Source organism: Sorex fumeus, unplaced genomic scaffold (assembly GCF_029834395.1).
Source record: "Sorex fumeus unplaced genomic scaffold, SorFum_2.1 ptg000063l, whole genome shotgun sequence".
Classification (NCBI taxonomy): Eukaryota; Metazoa; Chordata; class Mammalia; order Eulipotyphla; family Soricidae; genus Sorex; species Sorex fumeus.
The window spans coordinates 23,891,921-23,916,617 of NW_026606120.1; the positions used below are offsets into that span (position 1 = coordinate 23,891,921).

A 24,697-nucleotide genomic window follows, 5' to 3' on the forward strand; every position below is an offset into this window, starting at 1 on the left:
GTGATCACTAAGAAATGGCCTTCACTGTCTCTTATGAGCTTCCTCACTCTGAAATCGATGTGGTCTGATATTAGGATGGCTACCCCAGCTTTTTTATGGGAGCTGTTTGCCTGTAGGATTGTTTTCCAGCCTTTGACTCTGAGTCTGTGTTTGCTTTGACTATTGAGATGTGTTTCTTGCAGGCAGCAGAATGTTGGGTTCAATTTTCTAATCCATCCTGCCACTCTATGTCTTTTAATTGGTGCGTTTAGCCCATTGACATTGAGAGAGATTATTGTTATGGGATTTTGTCCCATTGTTCTGTTGAAATTTGGTGTATTTGAGGGGCCTTTCTTGCCTTTAAGTAGCCCATTTAGTTGTTCTTGTAACCACGGTTTTGAGTCTATGAAGTTCCTGAGCTGTTGTTTGTCTGTGAAACTGTGTGTTGTTCGTTCTATTATGAATGAGAGTCTCGCTGGGTAAAGTATTTTTGGGGAGGCATTTATTTCATTGAGTTTTTTCACTATGTCCCACCACTGTTTTCGGGCCATAAGGGTTTCATCAGAAAAATCAGCTGTGAATTTTAAGGATGCTCCTTTGTAAGAGATTTCTTTCTTCGATCTTGCTGCTTTCAGAATTTTGTCTCTGTCTAAGGTTTTGGTCATTTTGATCAGAATGTGTCTTGGGGTATTTTTATTCAGATTTCTTCTAGCTGGTACCCTTCGGGCCTCCTGAATATGGTCACAAGTTTTCTTCAGCTCTGGAAACGTTGTAGCAACGATGTCTTTGACAGTTTCTTCTTCATCAAGGTTTTCTTCCTGTCCCTCTGGGACTCCAATAATTCTTATGTTACCCCTCTTGGCTTCATCACGATCTTCTCTTGCCATCTGTTCCCGAATTGTGAGTCTCTTTTCAATTTTCTGCTCTTTTTTGGAGAGTCTCTGAACTTCATCTTCGAGCTCACTGATTCTGTTCTCAGCAGCTGTTACTCTGCTGCTGAGGCCTTCCACTGAGGTTTTCAGTTCGCCTACGAGATTTTTCAGGTCTGACATTTCTGATTGCGTTTTCCTCATTTCTGCCTTCAAATCCTCTTGTCTTCTATTGGCATTGCTTTCCATTGTTTCTTTTAGTTCCCTAAGCATCCTAAGTAGCTCCCTCCTGAATTCCTTGTCAGAGAGGTTGTCTAACACTGCAGTACTGTTGGTGTCATCTGGGCTAGACTCTTCAATAAGAAAGTTTGGTGGGCTTTTGCGTTGCTTTACCATTGTGAAAGCTGTGGTTTAGTCCTTAACATTCACTGTTACTATTCTGCTTGATATGCAGTGTGAGTTAAGATAGGTTTATGAGTTATTGGCTACTGTGTTTCTAGTGACTGAGTTAAACTAGAGAAGTTTCCATCGAAGAAGGTAGCTTATGGTTCCTATGGCATATGAAGTGGGCTAACGCGGCCGCGGCTCCAGAAAGAGTACCTGGTACTGAGCGAGGAGTTGGGAACGTCAATGGAGCTAGCTGTGCATGGGCAGAGAGGGTCCCAGGCACTTGGGGGCGGGCTGTACCTGGTTGGAATAGGAGCCGTTCGCTTGGTTGCCCAGAGCTGGGCCTCCGGGCCCATCCCACGCAGACCAGGGGTAAAACCGGCTTTCTAGGAGGTGGAGCTAGCTGGGCATGCGCACAGAAGGTCCCAGGCCTTTAGGGGCGGGCTGTACCTGGTTGGAATAGGAGCCGTTCGCTTGGTTGCCAAGAGCTGGGCCTCCGGGCCCGTCCCACGCAGCACGTATATGTTTTCTTTCTGGGAAAATTTGGAGAGATGTCATAATTCTTCATTTTGGCACTTGTGCGATTCAGATGGAGTTGTTTTTTTTCTCTATTCTGAAAAGCCTGATTCTTGCTTGGTTTAAAGGAAAACCCAGTAACTGTGTAATTAGCCCAAACCTTCTCATCCTTTGTGTTGTGACCACCTTTTTTGTAATACGGCCTTTTATCCAGAGGATTCATACGTACCGCCACCTGAAAAACCTAGGAAAAATAATGAGTTAGAGACCATATGCAACCAAGAAAACAAGAATCGATCTTTTTTGTCTTTTTCTCTCCTTTTTATTATTTCTGCTTTTTAAAACTCAGTGGATATATTTCTGAGATGGGGAAGAGAAGGACAGCTGTTCCCAGGAAAGAATAAACAGGATCTGGGCTGGAGCACTAGCACAGCAAGAAAGGCATTTGCCTTGCAATCGACTGACCCAGGTTCAATTTCCAGCATTCCGTATGGTCCCCCAGGCACCACCAGGAATCATTCCTGAGTGTAGAGTCAAGAGTAACCCTTGAGCATCGCTGGGTGTGACCCAGAAAGCGAAATAAATAAACAGAATACTTCTGTGGAGAAACCAGCCTGGCAGAGAGGGGAAGATATAATTCACTATTTAGCTATTTCTATCCAAAGAGATTACAGTAAGTAGCTCTCCTGAGGGGCTCCTGTGAGTGGTCCCAAATTTCCTGAGAAGCAAGTGAAAACAAAATATCTTAGATTGTGTCTGTGGAAGCCAGACCCACAAACCATTGGCATGTGTCTGAACCCAGCATTTCCAAAGTGGTGGCCAACACAGGTCACTGATGAGAGTCCCTGAGCACTCGCCCCACAAATTAGGTCCTAGCTGACCAATCTGAGCACCCAGGTGCCTGAGAACATAAGTGTTTCTTGAGCAACAGAGCAGGGAGGGAAGGATTCTGGGGGTGGGGGGGTGGGGGCGTGGGCGTGCTCATCAAGAGCTTCCCTTACTCCCCTAATGTTTCTTCTCTAGAAATAAATGAAAGAAAACCACAGCTCCTGAGTAAGGGAAGGTTCAACTCTTCATGACCACTGTGGGTCCTTAGCTACTCCAGAGAGGGAGCACTGAGAAACAAGTCCCAGTGTCTGTCTTTTCTGACTTCTCAGGCTCCAAGAAAGGCCTGTAAGAGAAACAAGAGAAGGACCCATGGAATGGTCAAAGGTAAGCGGCTGCCACAGCCAGGACCTGAGGTCCCCTCTCCCCTCCTTCCCCTGGGGTTTGCCTCCTGATCCCCAGAGATGGAAAGTGGCAGAGTCATCCCTCAGAAAACACAGCCGGAGGAAGACGCCTGGACAGAACAAGGAACCTTGCCACTATCTGGGTTTCCAGGCGCAGGCCCAGAGAAGTTCGGAAATGGCGCTGCCTGGTGGACTGTGGGTCTGAGTGGACCTGCAGTCCTGGCGAGGTGTTGGGAACATTCCCAGTGGGAGCAAGAGGTTTAGCTGTGCTCACACTCCTCTCCAGGGAGGGTGAGGTGGGGCAATGCTGCTGCCCTTGTTCCAAACTGTTGCCAACATTTGTCCCCTCAGGGGACACTGGAAGGAAAATGAATGGGAAGCAGTTCTTAAGTGAACCTGCACCCCCAGGATAAAACGGCCCAATACTGATAGCACCATGTTGCTGTAGACACTGTCTCTTGGTGTCCACAGTCAGATCCCCCAAATATCTCCCCTAGAGAGAGATTTCAGGGAGACATCCCAGAGCTTCCAGTGTCTCTCTTCACCCTGTGACCCACTCTCCTTATGTGCAGCTTTCAGGTAGTGTATGAGGAAACTGGAAGGGTTTCAGAACATGGCTTTAATTATGCAAAGGTAAGGAATCTTTCTCCGCACCTCTGAGTTACAGGAAAAATTGGAAGGAAAATTGCAAGGACCTTTTCAGAAAAGGTCTTGGATTACCATAAAGACGGGAATGGTCAAATAGCCCCCAAACTGAGGCAAACTCCTAGAAGGATCCCAGTTGTTTATAAAGCACAAGACAGAGTCAGGCCCTACAAACCACCTATTTTTATGGGACAAAGTAACCGAAGGATGGAAAATCGTGGGTAGAGGTGCCAAAAAGAAATATCATTGGAAAATAATTCGATGCAGGATCTAGGGCACAGTGTGTGTCAAATCCAAAGGATGTCCTTACAGGCTCAGCCCATCAACCAATAGAGATTGTGGACTCATATAATATAAGATCGAGAAGGGAGTTTCTGAATCTCCCCACAATGAATGCAAGCAAGAGGGATATAGGAAAATTTTGAAAGCAAGTTAGGAAATGGATGGAAATAAAAGCAAGTGAGACTTGTAAAGATGCTTATAGCTTCAATCTTGTTACTTATAGTGCTCAAACAGATGCTGGGGAAAAAAGCAGCAAATATCATCTCCTCCGAGGGCCGGTTGCTCAAAATAAACAGCAAACAGAAACCACCGGATTTCATCCCACAATTTATGACGGTGCTAGTGGGCCATATTGTAAAGCTTCAGGTGAGACATAGGTGGCTTTTACCTTTCAAGATCCTCAGTCCACAAATATCTTAAAGATTCAAAAGTTCAAACTTCTCCTCAATCAAGAGACTGTCTGTTTCATCCCACCTACCCATTTAGTGGATACTGATTGTGAAGACTGATAGGAAAATGAAGTTAGCCAGAGTCTCTGAGAAACCACCTCTGGCCAGCCCGGAAGACAGGACAATGAGAATAGAAGCCATTGGCTCTCCAGACAGTTTTCTCCAGGTCCTGAAAAGGGCTCTTTCATTGCGGAAGGACCCACAAAATGGGAGGACACACAACCTGGGACAGAGAGCACAGCATGATGCTCATAGGCCCTCAGGATCCATTCTGCCTGGAAAGAGGAGCAAGACCCCTCCCCAGACCTTCCCATATAGCATTGTGAGCCAAATCAGGAAGCATGAAGTGGCCTTGAATGATGGGTGAAGAACTGAACTCAGGAACACCAATTCCCAGGCAATAGAAGATGAGCAGTGCTCAACCTTTTCAAAATTCTCACCAGCATGCAGGACTGCTAGAGGCCACGTTAGGCACCCAGTTTCTGGGGTTAGGACAGGACATAAAAACGGTCAAATTTAGGAATTATTGTTTCAAGAAGTCTCTCCAGATTGTGATTCTGTCCAAGACATTCAGGTTTCTTTTCAAACAGGCTCTTACACATATTGTCAAAGTCTCATAAAATATACAAACTCTATGGTTGCACCAGCAGAAAAGAACTGTGATCTCTTGTTGGCACTGGCAGAGTTTCCTGAGCCTCGGATAAAGGCCCCAGAGCCTGCCAACGAAATAGTACTTCAGGACTGTAAGAGTGGTGTCCGCCTTCATAACAGTGCTTAGGAGCACTTCTCCAAGAGTGTAAGGCTAATGCATATCTAGCTGCAGATGTTTTGGCATCTGAAGGAACAAAGGCTGACCTTCACAGTGCCTCCAGAGAGGACTCACCCATTTCCCAGGCACTTCATGACATCACGTCAAGGAGGAGAAGCAGCCAGGGGTATCAGGAGTTTCCCAAAATTAGTCAAGACAATACCTCCATCTCTCATGAGAAGAAGGATTCTAAGCATCCCCAAAGTGTGCAAATAGGAAACCAATTTTCAGAAAAAAACGATATGTCAAAGAATGAGCTGGCATGATCCAGATCAGTAAGTGGAGGCCTCTGTGACTGAGTCCCAAGATCTGCAAGAGAGACAAGAACCTCTAGAAAATTTATTCAAAAGCAAGTTCAGAGAATTTCTTGAATTCAGTGCTTTTTCCTCATGAACAACAAGAGACCTGAAAACCTGGTGCCCCAATGCACTCCCAAACAAGCAGAAACATGGGAGAACGGGGAAAAGCAATTCACTCACTTCGGAAGCAGAGGCACTAAACAAGGGTGCTTTTGGCAACATTCAAGAGAAAAAAAAAAACCACCCTTCAGCAACCACAGCTGTCATCCAAGTCAAAGCAAGTACAAAGATAAACACACCAAGTATTTACTTACACTACAAGAGAAACCCTTTCTGAGAGTCAAAGGTTATGTACGTGGAAAGTTACCACACTGACATAGATATCCCCAAAATCGATGTCTATTATGACAAGAACATTTTTTTAAAAGGTTCGTTTTGGAAAAATTGATATGAGGACAGTGGCCAAACTCAGTCAGCACAACTCAAGAGAGACAGGAGGCTCAGACCACCACCCACATGGTGAAGAAACTCTTACCACAAAAAGATGCAGCCTCTCATCCAATAGATCAGCAGATTACTGCCACACATGGAAAAGTCCATCAAAAGGACAGATGCATCTATTCTCACTCAAGATACTCCCTTATGTACTAGAGGCTTATCTATGTACTGTGCTCCTCAGTAAGAAACTAAATCTCATGGTATCATGAGATACGGTGGCCTCTGTCTTTGACTTCCTGCTAAGAGTACAGGGTGGGGTCTAGTTTTCCTGAGACCCCGAAGTTCCTTTGAAGGGATGGGGTCACAGAGAACTGCTCTTAAACATTTGAGTCTCTTAACTGCTTACAGCTCTGAAAAGGGGAGACGAAGGATAGGTCCCTGAAACAGGCAGGTGTACTGGGGGAGGGGAGAGTGTGAGTTGATGTGAAAGGCATCCCAATGGAAGTACAAGTGTTGGCTGAGAATCCTTCTGGGATGGATCTGAAGTACAGTAGTCTGCCTCTGTTGGGGGCGTGGTGGGAAGGTAGAGAGCTGACTTGGAGTGTGGTCTTTCAGAGTCGCTGTGGGTGTCGCTGACATCTAGCAGGAACATGCTGACCTAAAGGACTCTGAGTTCCAGCAGACGCTGCGTTTAACTCCTCCCCTGGCTGGTCTTCCACCTGGAATGGACAAAGACTGCTCTTGTCCTGACACGTCCACTCCACGCTGCAGGAGACAAGAGGCACAAGTTCAGCCAGCAGCGTATGGCAGCAACGGGGAGGGTGGAGAAGGGTGAGCAGCAATGAGAACCTGCAGCCCAGAGCCCCTGCCCTGTCCCCACCTGTCCAGGGTCCCTCCACTGCCCCCACATTTCCCTGACACCTTCACTCCGAGGGCTTTTTCCTACTTGGTGTACTATTCAATCCCCTCTTAGATCTCTCCCAGGAAGCTAGCAGCCATGGGGTTACACCACAGGCCCTGGTAAGCAGAAGAACACGAGAAGGGAAGGGGAGACACATTACCTTTGTGGACGTGCACTGAGGCTCCAGGTCCTACCAATTCATTCAGGTCAACTGGAAATGGGAGGATGGGGTCATGTGATGAGGAGAAGAGGCGAGCGCTCTCGCAGGATGTTACCACCATGTCCATCTATGGGAAACCCTGGGAATTGGGTCAAGCTTAGAGTCATCTGAACCCTGCCAAGAGTTATCTCTGAGTCTAGTACCAGGACTAAGACCTGAGCACATTTTGGTTTGCAACCCCTTGAGCTAAGACCATCCCCAACCCTCAGTATGTGCACTTACAAGAACATTTGATTAAGTGTCTTTTTTGTTAAGGGTCTTAATTAAAGGAACTGTACGTGAATGTGCTACTATTGCTAACATGACATTGTAGGTAAGGGCTTTGGTGTCAATATGTGCTTTGGCTAAGAGAGGCTTTGCTATGGGACTTATATCTGGAACCATAGATATTAACAGTCATTTTTCAAAATGTCTTATTGCTAAAAGCACTGATACTGAGTGGAAACTGGATAAGTAATATTTTTGGTACAGATATTTTAAAAAATGTGACTCGTGTGTTCCATTTATTGGTGTTAACGTTTCAGCTCGGAAAAACATATTTATAGAGCTTTTATTTAATTTTTTAAATTTTTTTATTAGTGAAACACCATGAGATACAATTATAGACTTACAAATTTTTGTGCTTGGGTTTCAGTTATACAATGATCAAGTACCCATCCCTCCACCAGCGCCCATGCTTCATCATCACGGGTCCCAGCATCCCTCCCATCCCCATTCCCCCCATCCCAACCTGTCTCTGTCTCAGGGAATTCCCTTTTGTTCTCTCTCTCTCCTTTTGGGTCCTGAGGTTTGCAAGAGAGGCGTAGAGGGGCAATCATGTTTGGTCTATAGTCTATTTTCAGCATGCTTCTCCCACCCTGGGAGGATCCTCCCAACACCCTTTATTTGGTGCTGTCTTCTCTATCTGAGCTTCCTTTTCCCCTAGCACATGTGGTTGGCCTCCAAGACAAAGGGCAAAATTACTGGTACTAATCTCAGCCACTCCTGGGTATGAGTGTCCCCTTTTGCTGCTTTATGTTCCACAGAAAAATGCAGTCTTTCTGTGTCTATCCCGCTCTTTCTGACTCATTTCGCTTAACATGATAGTTTCCATGTAGTAGTACCACTTCTATGTGAATTTCATGACTTCATCTTTTCTAACATCTACATAGTACTCCATTGGCTACAGACCTTTTAATCACGACTTATTCCCTAAAACTAAATGATATGTGAGTAGATGCTAAGAGCACTGTATTTGACATTTTTTACGTGATAGAGCATGGTTTGTATTATAGTCTTTGGAAGTTCTTTTTTCGTACAAAAACAGCTGCAATATTGACATTCCATTTTGGATGTCAAAAGTCAAATTTAATTACACATCCAAATTAGATCTGTAACCAAATTGTAACATTTTTGTTCCACACATTCTTTTATCTGAAATATTTTGGAGTTTGTAGATTTTTTCCATCGATGCTTTTCAATTTTCAAGACACTCCTCTGAATGGGAAGTTTGAGGTGGGAGAAGAATGACTTTAGGGGACTGAAGAGACAGAGTACAGTGAATTGGGCTCTCGTCTGGCCCATGTTGAGCCTAAATTCTATCCCCAATACTCCATGTGGTCCCTGAGATCCATCAGGACTGATCCCTAATCCCTGAGAGGATAGTCAAGAGAAAAGCCCAAGAATCAGTGGATGTGATCCAACACCCTGTACCCAAGAAAAGGGCAGGTTTTTTGGATTACTAAAGAGCCTATAGATCCCCTCAAACATTCACTGCCCATAACCAGACTTCAGTTCTAAGAAGGTGACCTTAAGTCCCCAATAAGATGAACATATGAAGTTTTGTACATCTCACTTCAATCTATATATCCAAGTCCTTTTCATTGAGGAAAATATTCATTTTGTCATAGAGACTAAGAGAGAGATGTTAATACTTGCCAAACATCAGAAGCAGAAAAGATAGTAGTATGTACACTCCAGTATGTACCTTATTCCCAATCATGGCTTGGAAAACTGGAATGATCAAGGCAGCATCATGTAGGATCTCTAAGACAAAATAGCAAATAAGAAAAGAATAAAGGCCTGAAAGTCATACTTTGCACTTACGGACATACTGCTTTTGTTGTCTTGGTTTGGTTTTTCAGTCGATCCCTGCAGAGTTCAGAGTTATTCAGGGCTCTGAACAAAGGATCGACTGGGAAGCTATTTGAGGAACAAGTCGGGGGACTGGGGATCAAAAATTGGCCAGGGACAGGGCGAAACAAGCAGTCCATTTTCTTACTAACCCTTCAGGCACCTGTTTCAGTACCATGCAAAATTTAACTTCCCCTGGGAGATGCCTGCCACAATCCCTTCATGGTATAACTGAAGCTGTCCACAATGTCTCCACAGTTTGAGGCCAGTTCTGAGTCAGGGCGGATGCCTGTAATTTGTCCGTATGAGCCTGGAGTTGTTCAGTGTTACAGCTCCTAGTTAAGAGCTCAAATTGGTCGGATGGCCATGGAAGACAGGAAAGAAAAGGCGTTCCTTGGACAACCCCTCTTACCCACACACACACTCACACACAGAGACACACACACAAACACATGCACACACTGCAACAACCTGTAGCCTCGAACACTCCCTTATAAAGTGCCTGGGTTTATAAATATTCTCTCTCCTTACCCTCACTTGTTTCTCCCATCAGATTGCAACCACCAATCTGGCCACCTCCTCTCAATTAGAGCTTAAGCACTAACAGAAACTCCCAACGGCCACAACTGTCACTCCTTCCTTGCAGTGCCCTCTTTACTCTGCCATTTGATTGCTTCCTGGGATTGGCCAATGTAATGCTTGTGAGGAGCTAACGAAAGATGGGCTCTATCCAGCTCCTGCCATCTCATCTCATTGGACCCACCCTTTATATATCCTCTAACCTGCTCCCTGCTTCATGATTTCATGATTTCACACCATATATATATAGTTACTTACAATCTCTACATGATGTTGCTTTGACGATTCACCATTTCCATATTATATATATATATATATATATATATATATATATATATGTATTCTGCCTTTCAGGAATTTAGTAGCAAGAGTCAGGTAAAAAAATATTTGTATTGCAAGTTATCCATCAGAAATTCAACATTGTAAATATCAATATCGTCAAATTTCCAGTGTATTTCAAGCCAAAGTGCTAATGAGAATGCAAAACTACTTTCATAATTCTGCTTCATTTGACTGGAATGCAGAAAAAGGAACTTGAAAATCTTTAGACCCAGAAAATGAGCACCATAGTTAGTTCAGATCTCACAGTATATTATCTCAGCTTATCCTTCAAAAGTCATATTCAAATTTTACAAGTAGCAAGCTCAGTGAATATTCTCAATCACCTTAAATGAATGGAGGGAAAAGTGGCATTACATCTAATAGAAATTTTACAGCATGCTATCTGAGGTATGATTAAATCCATGAAATTTTTTAATGCACTTAAACCGAGCCATTCTACTCCTGCCCCATTTTTAATATGTGTTGGCAATTAAGCATGACTAATGATGGTAACCGAATCAACTTACCATTAATGATTGAAGATTGCTATAATTCTAATAACTCTGTAGTTTCAAACATTGACCAAATAATTAGTACAGACGATTTGGTGCTGTTTCTGTCAAACTTGGTACAAGGCAGTACTTGCGTGAATGAAGAGACTAATTCTTTTCCTACCCATTATACATTTCCAACTTTTAAACATGAGCTCTCTGGTTCTTCAAATAGCTACATGTGAATACCAATTCAAATTTTATGGGTTGATTATTGTAGCACTGCAGCACTGTCCTCCAGTTGTTCATCGATTTGCTCGAGCGGGCACCAGTAATGTCTCCATTGTGAGACTTGTTGTTACTGTTTTTGGCATAGCAAATCCACCATGGGGAGCTTGACAGACTCTGCTGTGCCGGCAGGATACGCTCAGTGGATTTCTGGGCCCTCTGAGAAGGACGGAGGAATCGAACCCGGGCAGCCCAATGCAAGGCAAATGCCCTACTCCCTGTGCTAACCTTCCAGCCCAGTGTTGATTATTACTGTTATTTATTTATAGAAATCTTACCTTTACTATACTTGATGCTCACTATGTTCAAGTATCTTCATTTTTTAATTAATTTATTAATTTATTTTTTTAATAGTGAGACATCATGAGGTACAGTTGCAGACTTACACTTTTTCACTCTTGGGTTTCAATTATACAATGATCACACACCCATCCCTCCATCAGGGCGCATTTCCCACCACCATGGACCCCAGTATCCCTCCGACGCCCCAGCCCCCATTTCACCCTGCCTCTGTGGCAGGGCATTTCTCTCTCTCTCCTTTTGAGTGCTGTGGTTTACAAAAGAGGCATTGAGTGGCAATCATGTTTGGTCGATAGTCTACTTTCAGCGTGCTTCTCCTATCTTGGGAGGATCCTCCAACCACCCTTTATTTGGTGTTCCCTTCTCTTTCTGAGCTCCCTTTTCCCCTAACATGTGTGGTGGTTCCCAGGTCATTGAGTAAAATTCTTGGTACTAATCTCTGCCATTCTTGGGTGTTAGTTTTCTATTTTTTTACTTTATGTCCCCCAGATGAATGCAATATTTCTACGTCCATCCCTTTCTTTCTGAGTCATTTCGCTTAACATGATACTTTCCATGTAGTACCACTTTTATGTAAATTTCATGACTTCGTCTTTTCTAACAGCTACATAGTACTCCATTGTGTAAATGTTCCAGTTTTTATACTTGAACATTTCCGTCACTGAACTCTTTTAATTCTTATACTTTTGATACCTTAAAGGGCTGAACTGATAGTACAGTGGGGAGGGCGTTTGCCTTGTACACAGCTGACCCGGACGACCCAGGTTCGATTCCTTCGCCCCTCTCAGAGAGCCCAGCGAGCTACAGAGTGTATCTCACCCGCAGGACAAAGCCTGGCAAGCTACCTGTGACGTATTCAATATGCCAAACACAGTAACTAGTGTCACAATGGAGACGTTACTGGGCCTGCTCCAGCAATACAGATGAACAACAGGAGGACAGTGACAGTGACCGTCACCTTAATGGGAATGTGTTTCTTCTAATAATGTTCTTGAACAAAAAATCTGTGAGTGATGTAATAAAGAATCAAAAAACATAAATATAAAACAGACCTGATAATTATCCTTGAAGACTCAAGTTTTCTCAGTAAAACATTACACTGATATACCGTTAGCAACCTGAAAATTTGTCATTTGGACTTGAAAAAAGGTTCCAAAGGAAATATATTGAGATATTTCTACATCTGTGCCTCTCTCAATGTCAATTTTAGTACACCATTTCTCAGAGTTAGAAATTATATCAGATACTTGTTGTAAGGTCAGAGAGATTGCTTTAGACTTTTAGAATCGTCATCCTTGTATTTCAAGTGTGACTTAACGTATGAAATACTCCTTGAATTTTTCGGAGAAGGTCCAGTTTAAAAATATGCTGGGCCAGGAGCTATAGTACAATGCATAGGGCATTTGCATTGCTTGTGGACAAATCATTTTTCTCCATCTTCTGGTACGGTCATTTGGATTTTATATTTTCTTTTATTGATATGGGGTATTGTGTTGTCTGACTTGCAAATGGTAAATCATCCTCGCATCCCCGGGGATGAATCCTACTTGATTGTGGTGCATGATTTTTTCCCCCATGAGTCATTGTATTCTCTTTGCTAGTATTTTCTTGAGAATCTTTGCATCTGAGTTGATCAGGATTACAGGTCTATAACTTTCTTTTTTCTGGTGTTTCTGTCTGCCTTGGGTGTCATGGGGATGTTTGTCTCATAGAAAAACTTTGGGACTGTTTCTGTTTCTTCACTTTTCAGAACATGGTTGAAAAGAATTGACAGTATTCCTTTGGGGGGAACTCTTTTGGGATTGAAATGAATTCCCTAACAAGTCCATCTGGGCCTGGAGTTTTGTTTGGGGGAAGACATTTCATGACCATGTCAATTTCCTCAATAATTATAGGCCTATGATGGTAATCCAAATCTTCTGGGTTATAGGAATCTAGCCTTGGGAGGTTTTAGAAATCCAGGAATTTATTCATTTCTTCAAGGCATAAGGATTTCCAAAGTAATCTTTGATGATTCTAAGGATTACTGTACTTTCTGATGTAGTGGACCCCTTTTTATTTCTCATTCAGTTTATTAGATTTATTATTAGAATCCCCTCTCAGAGTGCCCAGCAAGCTACCAAGAGTATCTCACCTGCACGGCAAAGCCTGGCAAGTTCCCCAAGGTGTATTCAATATGCCAAACACAGTAACAAGTGTCATAGTGGAGACCTTACTGGGCCCACTCGAGCAAATCGATGAACAACGGGAGGACAGTGACAGTGATTATTAGAGTAAATTAATAATTATTAGTAATTAGTAAAGTATCAGAATTCTCTCTTTATCTACATTCCTCTCTCTCTTGTTTTAAGTCTTGCTAGATCTTTATTGATTTGTTTATTTTCTCAAAGAATCAGCTCTTGGTTTCATTGATCTTTCAGATTTTTGGGGGGTATTCCAACTTTGTTTTTACTCTATCCCACCACTGTCTTTGTCCTCAAAGATTTAAATCTGATGAGTCTGTGGTAATTCTTAAAGATGCTCCTTGTAAGTCCATTTCTTCTCTGATCTTGCTGCTTTGGGTATTGTTTGTATCTTTATCTATAGTTTCTTCATTCTGATTAGGATGTGTTTTCCAGTAGTTTTATTAGGATTTCTTTTAGTTGGTATACTTAGGGACTTGCTGGCTTTGCTCTGGAGTCTTCTACCATACCTGGATACTCCTATACATGGTCTGAAATCTTCAAACTGAAATCTGTAGATGCATTGTAACTTTTTCTGTTACAGCTTAAACCTAGGAGAATGATGTTTCATTCTTTCTTTTTTCCCTTGAGGCTTTCTGTCTAAGGAATATTTCCAAGTGATTTCTTCAGAAATGGTCACTGTCACTGTTCTCCCGTTGTTCATGGATTTTCTCAAGCAGGCCCAGTAACGTCTCCATTGTGACACTTGATATTGTGTTTGGCATATCGAATATGTCATGGCGAGCTTGTCAGGCTTTGCCATGCGGGTGAGAAACTCTCAGTAGCATGCCAGGCTCTCCAAGAGGGGCAGAGGAGTAGAACCCATGTCGGCCTGGTCAGTTATGTGCAAGGCAAGTACCTTATCCGCTGTGCTATCGCTCCAGCCTTTCTTCACAAAGTACACGTAAATAAAAACAAAAGATGTTATGAATTGCTGTTGATTCAAGCTTCCTCACTTATCTTCCTTATGTGTTTGTGCTTTCTCATTTGTGGTACTTTGGTTTTCTTGAAAGGAAAGAGTAAGAGAAGGGAGATCCCCCAGTCCACACAGGAGGGCCACAACGTTATCTTACAAATTAAAATAAAATAGTGAGTAACTACCCTCAAATATCATGAGCCATTGTTTCTTTCTTCCTAAACAGTTGTTGGCTCCCTGGAGGAGGCTCCCCACCTCTTAGTTGTGCCTTAGGCTGTCACACCCAACCTTGGCAACACTGTTCTCTTCAGCCCCTTTCTGAGCAGAAGCAGTTTCTTCCTTCTCCTATCAGAACTTCTCTCTCAGGTATGACCTTTCCTATTTACACTTAACTTTATCATCTTTCTAAGAGACACCGCGTGTTTTGTCTAAATTTCGAAAAGCTAGTTCCTAAAGACAATTCATAAAACCAAAGCCAGCCTAGTTGCAGGAAGAGCATGGCATAGCCCTTCCTAGTTATAAAGCTAGGAAAGAGCACCCTTATGAACTAGAACGCAGGCAAAGAAACAGACTGAGCTTTGAGAGTCTTTCATTTATGAGCAGTTTGTGTTCAAAATAAATTAGAGACATCAGACCAGAATCCGTAAGGTACACTGAAGAAAAGTTCAGCAAAACCCTCCACGACATTGAAGCTGAAATTATCATCAGAGACGAGATGCCACTTACCATGCAAGTGCAAGCAGAAGTAAGCAAATGGGACTATATTAAACTAAGAAGCTTCTGCACCCCAAAATAAACAGTGACCAGAAGAGAATTACAACGAGAGAATGGGAAATCATATTCACCCACTACTCTTCTTCATAAGGGGTTAATATTAAGGATATGCAAGATTCTGGTTGAAATGTACTAGAAGAAAATATCCAATCCCGTCATAAAATGAGTTGGGAGACGAGATGAATGTAAGATTTCCCTAAGAAGAAATCTGAATGACCAAAAGGCACATGGTAACATGCTCTCCATCACTAATGATCAAGGAGATGCAGAGCAAAATAGCCATGAGAGGTAAAAGGGTACAGTAGAAATGGCATCTGCACTTGTATGTTCATTGTGACACTGTTTACAATAGTCAAAGTCTGGAAAAACAACTGAGTGCCCAAGAAAGATGACTGGTTAATGCAAATTTGGAACATATACACATTGGAATACTATGAAGCTGTGAGAAAATATGAAGTCATGACGTTTGCGTATACATGGATCAAGATGGAAAGTATCATGTTAAGTGAAATGAGTCACAAAGAGAGGGACAGACATAGAGTGACTTCACTCATTTGTGGAAAAGAAAGTAGAAGAATGGGAGACTAATACCCAACAATAATAGAGATAAGGGCCAGAATGTTTGCTCCAAGGCTTGCAGGCTAGCCTGAGATGCAGGGGGTGAGGTAGCTGGGATAAAGAAGGTACCACTAAGTGAATGATGCTTGGAAGGCTCGTGCGGGATGGGAGATGTGTGCTGAACATGGACTATAGACCAAATATGATGGCTACTTACTACCTATGTTGCAAACCGTAAAATCCAAAAGGGAATGTGCCTGGCACAGAGGCAGGGTGGGAGGGATGGGAAGGGGGTGGTTGGAGGGATTCTGGGAACATTGTTGGTGGAGAATGGGCACTGATGTAGGGATGGGTACTCGATCATTGTATGGCTGAAACGTAATCATGAAATTTTGTAAGTCTGTAACTGAATCTCACAGTGATTTATTAAAAAACATTTAAAAATTATATCCTCTAGAAGATGTAGAAATTTTAGTGGGTAAAATGCATACGTTAGATGCAGTAGACCTGGGTTTGACCCCTGGACCTGCAGATGGTCTCCAAGCATTGCCAGGAGTGATCCCTGTGAACATAAGCAGCAGTAAACTCTGAGCACCTCAGGCTGAGACCACCAAACAAAAACAGGCTACTAATGAACGACCAAAGGGTCCTAATTTGTACAGTTTTACATTTTTTCTTTATCTTTCACCCCTTTTCTACCTAGAATTTCCTCTCTAATCAAGCAGAAAGATTTTCACTTAGTCACTGAGTTCTTTATGGATTCAATTATCCTGCAAACTAAACTTAAACTACAAATATAGAGGCATACACTGTGTTTACAGGAACTAAACCCACGAAAAAAGGAAATGGATTATTGCCATAGATCCTCACACTTAGAAGGCAGAAAGACGTTAGTTCCATACCTAAACATGCTGCCAATATTATCAATGTTTCATTAGCTATGTTAAGCAGAAATCTATATTCTGGAAATTTGTGAGTAGAACTGGCAGAGTGAATTGTAGAATTTCCTCATAAGAAAATGCCTGAATACTTTCACGTATATGTTTTCTTTATGGGAAAATTTGGGGAGATGTCATAAATCTTCATTTTAGTTGAAGTCGGAGAATGGCTCTAAGCACGGTTTCATGAATTCTTCATATGTTGTTCGATTTCATTTAAAAATAGTATCTCTTCAAAAAAAAACAAATGTTAGGATTCATAAATATGAAGAACAGGAAGCAGTGTCTTTGACTAACAGTTCTAAGGATTTTATATATTCCTGAAACATTTGGGTGTGGGTCACAGAAAGGACCTCTGAGAAAGAAGAATCACTGGAAAGAAAGCATTACATCCGCTCCCTGTCTCCAAGGATATATGTTCACTTGGAAAATTACTCTCGATGCTGCTTGCAGTGTTTAGTGGACATGAAATATCAAGTGGCCAACATGGCCGACCCGAGTTCGATTCCTTCGCCCCTCTCGGAGAGCCCGGCAAGCTACCGAGAGTATTCGATATGCCAAACAGAGTAACAACAAAGTCTCCAATGGAGACGTTACTGGGCCCGCTCGAGCAAATCGATGATCAACGGGAGGGCCTTTACCTTTACCTTTTATCATCAAATATTAAAAATTGAAAAAATAATTTAACAGCCTAGAAATTTCAACAAATCCTGTGTGCTATAGATAACTGAGCAAACAATGGTACGCTGCTCTCCATAGCTACACCCCATGCTGGGGCCTACTCTGCTGCACCCAGTACATGCCTCGGGACTCCATGTTGTGCTAGCCATTAAATCCAGGTCAGCACATGCAGGCATGGACCTTGATCCATGAACTAACACTGAATATCTTATTTCCTAGGGTATACATAATCTCTTTAAGGAAATTATTTTGCTACCTGTGTGATGGGTTAAACGGGTTAAAATGTCCTGGAGACCTTTATAGTCATTCACAGTGACTGAGTACAGGGGCTGCATCAGGTGTGGACCATGCTTACATATGCTTCACCTTAAGAGAAATTCATGTTGAAAATCATGAAGGACTAGAGAAAACCCATGAGGATGAGGTGTCCTTCTGTATTACACAGTACGATTCATCCTCGCCCTGGGGAGCCTTCAGTACACAGCACCTGAGCTTGGGTGGAAGAAGTCCCAGCTGAACATGGTCCTCAGAACTCCTGTTGGACACCATGCTCTCCCACTTGTAGTCACTAGCACATTTGCTTATAAATGCCCGTGAACAAAACATCTCATCTTCCAGGAGCTTTTCTTTAACAGGCATAGAAGCCCCCCAAAAAACTGTAGTATAATGATGCAGTTTTGTGGAATTGGGCGAGTGAACTCTGTCTAGGACTCGTCAGTGCAACACCAGGGTTTGTCACATAGACAGAGATGTATCCTGGATGACAGCCAGCGCTCACTCTCTGAACTCTCAGAAAAGGAGTTCAGTTAGCAAACTTCCAGAAGACTCTGTCAGAAGCCTGCGGTCATCCTTCTCATAGACATCACACATGGTTCCCCAGCATCACGTATGGTCCCCCAAGCTCCATCAGGCGTGATCCCTGAGTGCCAAACAGGAATAGACTTTGAGCACCACTGGGTGTGGTCAAAAAGCCAAAGAAAACACATACCTTTTATATCTTTGATAATTCTCAGTTCAATCTAGTTCATCTGATTATGCATTGATAAAGAGACTCCAGAAAGTCTAACAAGCACTTTTGCATTTGGTATAACTCAAGATAGTTAAAACATCTTATTGAAAACTTGTACTGTCACAATTAATTTCCTCAGACCTCATTTGCGTTTTAGACAAAGTGAATAATAGCACTGTGCTGCCCAATCTTGTTGTTCACTTACAATATTTGATCAGTCTCCTCATTCGTGAACACCAAAGTTTCCTTGATTGAACTCACGATTTTCTCTTACTGATATTTTTTGAAGTCCATCCAGTTAGAAATATTTCTGGATCATTGGATCACTGGATCATTGATATTGATTTTTTTGGCACATGTCTCATGCATGTGGCCTGAGGCAGATACAAGTGAATGCAGTTAATGTGCTACAGCTGAATCTTATGAAGACAATGTTTATGAGAAACAGCCTCTTTCCTGACGCCCCATTCACTCTCAATGGAACGACCATCTCCGAATGCAACAGCTATGTGTACCTAGGTCGAGAAGTCAACATCACAAATGACCTGGCACCCGAGCTGCACAGGAGGAAGAGAGAGGCTTGGATCTCCTTCAAGAACATTGAAGAAATAGCTAAGAGGATGAAGAACCTCTGGCTCCAGGCACTTCTCTTTGATTCCACTGTTCTTCCTGCATTAACATATGCCTCAGAGACCTGGCCTAATGCAAACAGGATGAAAACACTATCCGGGTCTCCCAAAGAGGAATTGAAAGAGCTATGCTTGGAATATCACATTTCACTCAAAGGAGAGAAAGAATCTGGAGTTCCAACCTCTATCGATGATCAAGAATCAGGGACGCTGTTTTGCTTGCCTAGGTGTCAAAAATAAGATGGGCTGGTCACATAATGCAATTTAAAGATGACCGCTGGACTAGAGCTGTCACCAACTGAATTCCAGGGGATGTCAAAAGACCACGTGGCCACCCACCCAACAGATGGTCAGACTTCTTCATCAAGATCATGAACGTATTCCTAGAGTGAACGGACACCATTGAGCTATACTAGCACGCAACAGGGACATATGGAGACGTTACTGGCACTCACTCGAGCAAATTGACGATTAACGGGAAGTTAAGTGATCAAGTGATCAATATCTTTATCAACAATGTTTTTCAGAGATACACTTAACATTGATCTCACTGATAGAGCCCTCTTAATAATCTTGTCTTTCATAAAAACCTTAATGAAAATGACAAACAAATGGAACAATTTAAATACATTCATTAACTATATATCTTTATCACACTAATCTTTAGCTAGTAATCCACTCAGTACTTGAGCTTTGAGCAACAAGACACTGAACAAAAATGATCCTTAGAAATCATGGTTCTGGACACAACTGTCATAGCCAAGATGCCCTTAGCTATAGCATTCATTGACAGAGATACTCTTAGCAAAAATTTCATATTATATTAATAGCACACTTTCTCAATACTCGATGAATCAAAATTTTTAACAAAAATGACCCTTAGGACAATTTTCTTGCAAATCATTATTTTCTTCTTTTGAGGAGAGGGGTGTGGGCAGGGGAACAGCATACAGGACTGTGCTCAGGGCTAGCTGCTGGCTCTGCACTCAGGAAACCCTCCTGACTGGGCTCAGGGGTCTCCTTGGGGGCCCAGGAATGTAACTCAGGTCAGCTGCCAGCATGGCCAGTGCCTTAGTCACTCTAACTTTTCCCTAACCCTTGCACTTTTTACAAATCTATCTAAAACTTTTCTTAATAGAATTGTGCTTAGCAAACATATTCTGAATCACATGTCCCCAACAACACCTAATGGAAATAGTGAATAGAGCAGCAGTATAACTGACAACAATACTTTGTAACTTTTGAAGCTCCTGTGGTGTAGAAGACTCTGCATGCTGTTGCAGACTTTGGATCCTCTTAGCTAGGAGTCCAAAACATTTGGTGAATTTTTATATTGTAAGGATAACACAACGGTAGGGCGTTACTCTTATGCAAGGTGAAACGACCCAAGGAATCCGGTTTAATTATTCAGCCACTCTGGGGAGTCCAGCAAGCTACGGAGAGTATCTTGCCTCACGGCAATGTCTGACAAGATATCGATGTACTCCATATGCCAAACACAATTAACAACAAGTCTAAGATGGAGATTTTCCAGGGTCTGCTTGAGCAAAGAGATATACAATGGGAGGACAATGACAGTGACAGTGATTGTATTGTAGAACTAGTATATTTTGTATGTCCTACCATCTGTAGAACTTATAGTTTTGACTTGGACAGAATTCTAGACTTTTTAGTTCTAAAATCCTTTGATTATTCCCATGACTTTTGTTCATTAATATAATATCTTGTAATAATCTATATCTTGTACAAAAACTTCAGACTTGACAAAAACAAACTGTTCAACTTTGGATCCTCTTAGCTTGGAGTCCAAAATGAAAAACTCATAAAAACTAACTCGGCTTAGAGAGACTGAGTTTTTAAGAAAGAGAGAGAAAAGACTGAGTTTTTTTAAGAGAGAGAGATAGGAAGAGAGAGACAGAGAAAGAGTACAGAGAGAGAGAGAAAGAGAGACAGAGAGAGAAATCTAATAAATTAAATCAGAAATGAAAAGGGGGACTTTACATCAGAAACTACAGAAATACACAGGTTCAACAGAGCTTACTTTGAAAAGCATTATGCCTTGAAGAAATGGATAAATGGATAAATTCCTGGATCCCTATAATCTTCTATGGCTGAACCCAGAAGTTGTGAAATACCGGAATAAACCTCTCACTATGGCAAAAATTGAAATGGTAATCAAAGATGTTCAGCAAAATCAAAGCACAGGCTCAGATGGATTTGTTAGTGAATCCTTTCCAACCTTAAAAGAGGACCTGCTTCCAATTCTTTTTCTTTCTTATTTTTAAATTTTTCTTAGTGAAATACCATTAGGTATAGTTGTACACTTAGAAATATTTGTTGCTTGGGTTTCGATTATATAATGATCAAATACCCATCCCTCCGCCAGTGTAAAATTCTTGGTACTAATCTCTGCCATTCTTCGGTGTTAGTTTTCTATTTTGTTACTTTATGTCCCCCAGATGAATGCAATATTTCTATGTCTATCCCTTTCTTTCTGAGTCATTTCGCTTAACATGATACTTTCCATGTAGTACCACTTGTACGTAAATTTCATGACTTCGTCTTTTCTAACAGCTACATAGTACTCCATTGTGTAAATGTTCCAGTTTTTATACTTGAACATTTCCATCACTGAACTCTTTTAATTCTTATACTTTTGATACCTTAAAGGGCTGAACTGATAGCACAGTGGGGAGGGCGTTTGCCTTGTACACAGCCGACACGGACAACCCAGGTTTGATTCCTTCGCCCCTCTCGGAGAGCCCAGCAAGCTACAGAGTGTATCTCCCCGCAGGACAAAGCCTGGCAAGCTACCCGTGACGTATTCAATATGCCAAACACAGTAACTAGTGTCACAATGGAGACGTTACTGGGCCCGCTCCAGCAATACAGGTGAACAACAGGAGGACAGTGACAGTGACTGTCACCTTAATGGGAATGTGTTTCTTCTAATAAAGTTCTTGAACAAAAAATCTGTGAGTGATGTAATAAAGAGTCAAAAAACATAAATATAAAACAGACCAGATAATTATCCTTGAAGACTCAAGTTTTCTCAGTAAAACATTACACTGATATACCGTTAGCAACCTGAAAATTTGTCATTTGGACTTGAAAAAAGGTTCCAGTGGAAATATATTGAGATATTTCTACATCTGTGCCTCTCTCAATGTCAATTTTAGTACACCATTTCTCAGAGATAGAAATTATATCAGAGACTTGTTGTAAGGTCAGAGAGATTGCTTTAGACTTTTAGAATTGTCGTCCTTGTATTTCAAGTGTGACTTAACGTATGAAATACTCCTTGAATTTTTTCGGAGAAGGTCCAGTTTAAAAATATGCTGGGCCAGGAGCTATAGTACAATGTGTAGGGCATTTGCATTGCTTGTGGACAAATCATTTTCTCCATCTTCTGGTATGGTCATTTGGATTTTATATTTTCTTTTATTGATATGGGGTATTGTGTTGACTGACTTGCAAATGGTAAATCATTCTCGCATCCACGGGATGAATCCTACTTGATTGTGGTGCATGATTTTTCCCCCATGAGTCGTTGTATTCTCTTTGCTAGTATTTTCTTGAGAATCTTTGCATCTGAGTTCATCAGGATTACAGGTCTATAACTTTCTTTTTTGTGGTGTTTCTGTCTGCCTAGGGTGTCATGGGGATGTTTGTCTCATAGAAAACCTTTGGGACTGTTTCTCTTTCTTCACTTTTCAGAACATGGTTGAAAAGAATTGACAGTATTCTTTTGGGGGGAACTCTTTTGGGATTGAAATGAATTCCCTAACAAGTCCATCTGGGTCTGGAGTTTTGTTTGGGGGAAGACATTTCATGACCATGTCAATTTCCTCAATAATTATAGGCCTATGATGGTAATCCAAATCTTCTGGGTTATAGGAATCTAGCCTTGGAAGGTTTTAGAAATCCAGGAATTTATCCATTTCTTCAAGGCATAAGGATTTCCAAAGTAATCTTTGATGATTCTAAGGATTACTGTACTTTCTGATGTAGTGGACCCTTTTTTATTTCTCATTCAGTTTATTAGATTTATTATTAGAATCCCCTCTCAGAGTGCCCGGCAAGCTACCAAGAGTATCTCACCTGCACGGCAAAGCCTGGCAAGTTCCCCAAGGTGTATTCAATATGCCAAACACAGTAACAAGTGTCACAGTGGAGACCTTACTGGGCCCACTCGAGCAAATCGATGAACAACGGGAGGACAGTGACAGTGATTATTAGAGTAAATTAATAATTATTAGTAATTAGTAAAGTATCAGAATTCTCTCTTTATCTACATTCCTCTCTCTCTTGTTTTAAGTCTTGCTAGATCTTTATTGATTTGTTTATTTTCTCAAAGAATCAGCTCTTGGTTTCATTGATCTTTCAGATTTTTGGGGGGTATTCCAACTTTGTTTTTACTCTATCCCACCACTGTCTTTGTCCTCAAAGATTTAAATCTGATGAGTCTGTGGTAATTCTTAAAGATGCTCCTTGTAAGAACATTTCTTCTCTGATCTTGCTGCTTTGGGTATTGTTTGTATCTTTATCTATAGTTTTCTTCATTCTGATTAGGATGTGTTTTCCAGTAGTTTTATTAGGATTTCTTTTAGTAGGGACTTGCTGGCTTTGCTCTAGAGTCTTCTACCATACCTGGATACTCCTATACATGGTCTGAAATCTTCAAACTGAAATCTGTAGATGCATTGTAACTTTTTCTGTTACAGCTTAAACCTAGGAGAATGATGTTTGATTCTTTCTTTTTTCCCTCGAGGCTTTCTGTCTAAGGAATATTTCCAAGTGATTTCTTCAGAAATGGTCACTGTCACTGTCCTCCCATTGTTAATGGATTTTCTCAAGCGGGCCCAGTAACGTCTCCATTGTGACACTTGATATTGTGTTTGGCATATCGAATATGTCATGGCGAGCTTGTCAGGCTTTGCCATGCGGGTGAGAAACTCTCAGTAGCATGCCAGGCTCTCCAAGAGGGGCAGAGGAGTAGAACCCATGTCGGCCTGGTCAGTTATGTGCAAGGCAAGTACCTTATCCGCTGTGCTATCGCTCCAGCCTTTCTTCACAAAGTACACGTAAATAAAAACAAAAGATGTTATGAATTGCTGTTGATTCAAGCTTCCTCACTTATCTTCCTTATGTGTTTGTGCTTCTCATTTGTGGTACTTTGGTTTTCTTGAAAGGAAAGAGTAAGAGAAGGGAGATCCCCCAGTCCACACAGGAGGGCCACAACGTTATCTTACAAATTAAAATAAAATAGTGAGTAACTACCCTCAAATATCATGAGCCATTGTTTCTTTCTTCCTAAACAGTTGTTGGCTCCCTGGAGGAGGCTCCCCACCTCTTAGTTGTGCCTTAGGCTGTCACACCCAACCTTGGCAACACTGTTCTCTTCAGCCCCTTTCTGAGCAGAAGCAGTTTCTTCCTTCTCCTATCAGAACTTCTCTCTCAGGTATGACCTTTCCTATTTACACTTAACTTTATCATCTTTCTAAGAGACACCGCGGGTTTTGTCTAAGTTTCGAAAAGCTAGTTCCTAAAGACAATTCATAAAACCAAAGCCAGCCTAGTTGCAGGAAGAGCATGGCATAGCCCTTCATAGTCATATAGCTAGGAAAGAGCACCCTTATGAACTAGAACGCAGGCAAAGAAACAGACTGAGCTTTGAGAGTCTTTCATTTATGAGCAGTTTGTGTTCAAAATAAATTAGAGACATCAGACCAGAATCCGTAAGGTACACTGAAGAAAAGTTCAGCAAAACCCTCCACGACATTGAAGCTGAAATTATCATTAGAGACGAGATGCCACTTACCATGCAAGTGCAAGCAGAAGTAAGCAAATGGGACTA

General features: G+C 41.8%; 1 protein-coding gene across 1 annotated transcript in view; it reads left to right on the forward strand.

The window, feature by feature from the left end:
• Positions 1-3,155: 3,155 nt before the first annotated feature.
• Positions 3,156-24,697, forward strand: part of LOC130034950 (protein SET-like) — a 65,853-nt gene continuing 44,311 nt past the window's right edge. Inside the window, exons 1-4 of the mRNA XM_056126454.1 lie at positions 3,156-3,175; positions 3,553-3,613; positions 4,142-4,273; positions 6,545-6,732. Coding sequence (XP_055982429.1) covers positions 3,156-3,175; positions 3,553-3,613; positions 4,142-4,273; positions 6,545-6,732 — 401 coding nt within the window. The remainder of the gene's footprint in view (positions 3,176-3,552; positions 3,614-4,141; positions 4,274-6,544; positions 6,733-24,697) is intronic.